Source organism: Rosa chinensis, chromosome 2 (genome assembly GCF_002994745.2).
Source record: "Rosa chinensis cultivar Old Blush chromosome 2, RchiOBHm-V2, whole genome shotgun sequence".
Taxonomy (NCBI): Eukaryota; Viridiplantae; Streptophyta; class Magnoliopsida; order Rosales; family Rosaceae; genus Rosa; species Rosa chinensis.
Window position 1 is genome coordinate 52,586,601 of NC_037089.1, and position 1,334 is coordinate 52,587,934.

General features: G+C 33.9%; 1 protein-coding gene across 1 annotated transcript; it reads right to left on the reverse strand.

The window, feature by feature from the left end:
• Positions 1 to 797: 797 nt before the first annotated feature.
• Positions 798 to 1,334, reverse strand: LOC112184504. The gene has a single exon (XM_024322767.1). The coding sequence runs from the start codon at positions 1,332 to 1,334 to the stop codon at positions 798 to 800; it is 537 nt and encodes a 178-aa protein (XP_024178535.1).

Below are 1,334 nucleotides of genomic sequence, written 5' to 3' on the forward strand. Positions count from 1 at the left end.
GGTAGGGTTTTATTCAGAAAACAAGCTGAAATAAACTAACATTGAAATTGAATGGAAAATATAAAATAAAAATGGAAGTAAATCAAATTATGATTTTATTAGGAAACTTTAATATAATTCAGGACGTCTTTTTAATTGAAATAAACTATATGAGAAATTTTTGTTAAACAATTTTAAAAAAAAATTTGATATGTCATATGATGGAGGATATTCCTGAAAAGAGAAATGAGTTTGATAAGTAAATCTAATAATTGAAATTAAAATGTAGGGTGTAATGAGCAAGTAAGGTGAACAAAGAAAATTATAGGGTGGCAATATCCTCACCCAAATCCAAATTGTGGAAATTATTTTTGGTTAGGTCACTAGCTGTTGATGTTAATACGTAGATGATGATCGAGGATATTGAATTTGCCTTTGCTAACTATATCAATGTAGCAAGGTTCTCAACACGTAGGGTACGTAGTGAGTCATTTGTTCAAATATTTGAGCATACTTTAGCATTATTAGCTAGCTAGGGTGCCTACTGCCTACATGACTCCAAACAATATGTCATATCACTTTGAATTCAAAATTTTGAGATTTGCTTTTTTGTGTTTGTTGCATTATTGGAATGAATATCAAATTACGGACATATGTAATGTATCAAATTTTTGTCTGTATGCAGTTTATTTTGTTGGAAAATTAAGTCGGCAGCGGAACCATAATTTTGACTCGGTTTTTCGTTGTATCCTCCTAAGATTTTGTTGATATGCAGTCACCTTTAACTTCTTTTTTTTGGAAGTAAAGATGAAATTGTATTAATGATTCATATGACTACAATCGTACTGTAGGGCATCCAGAACAGACTCTGGAGCTTGAAAGAACCATTCCATATGAATGTTAGAATCAAAACCAAGACATGCTAATCTATGAGCAACATGGTTAGCAGTTCTATAAGTATGATGAACACCTATAGACTGCAATTCACCTAGCAAACCTTTAATATCTTCAACAATAGTTCCCAAAGAAGATAAATCTTGGTCCTCTTCTGTCACAGCCTTAACAGCCTCTAAACAATCACTCATTAAAGCAATATTGGACAAACCAAGTGCCTGGATGATCTCCAACCCAGATTTAATAGCAAGCAACTCAGTATGATAAGCAGAAGACACATTAGGCACCTTATACGCAAAGCCAGCAATAAACTCACCCTTCTCATTATGCAGAACACCTCCTCTGCCTCCATGTTGTAATGAAGAAACATAAGCACCATCAACGTTCAAGCACAACATACCAACCATGGGAGGGGACCAGTATGTTGTAGCTTTTGTCCTCTTGTAGGTTACCTGTGTCAT

Bases quoted from the DNA above. Each gene is read 5' to 3' on its own strand.
- LOC112184504 (XM_024322767.1), bottom strand. From the start codon at position 1,334: ATGACACAGGTAACCTACAAGAGGACAAAAGCTACAACATACTGGTCC.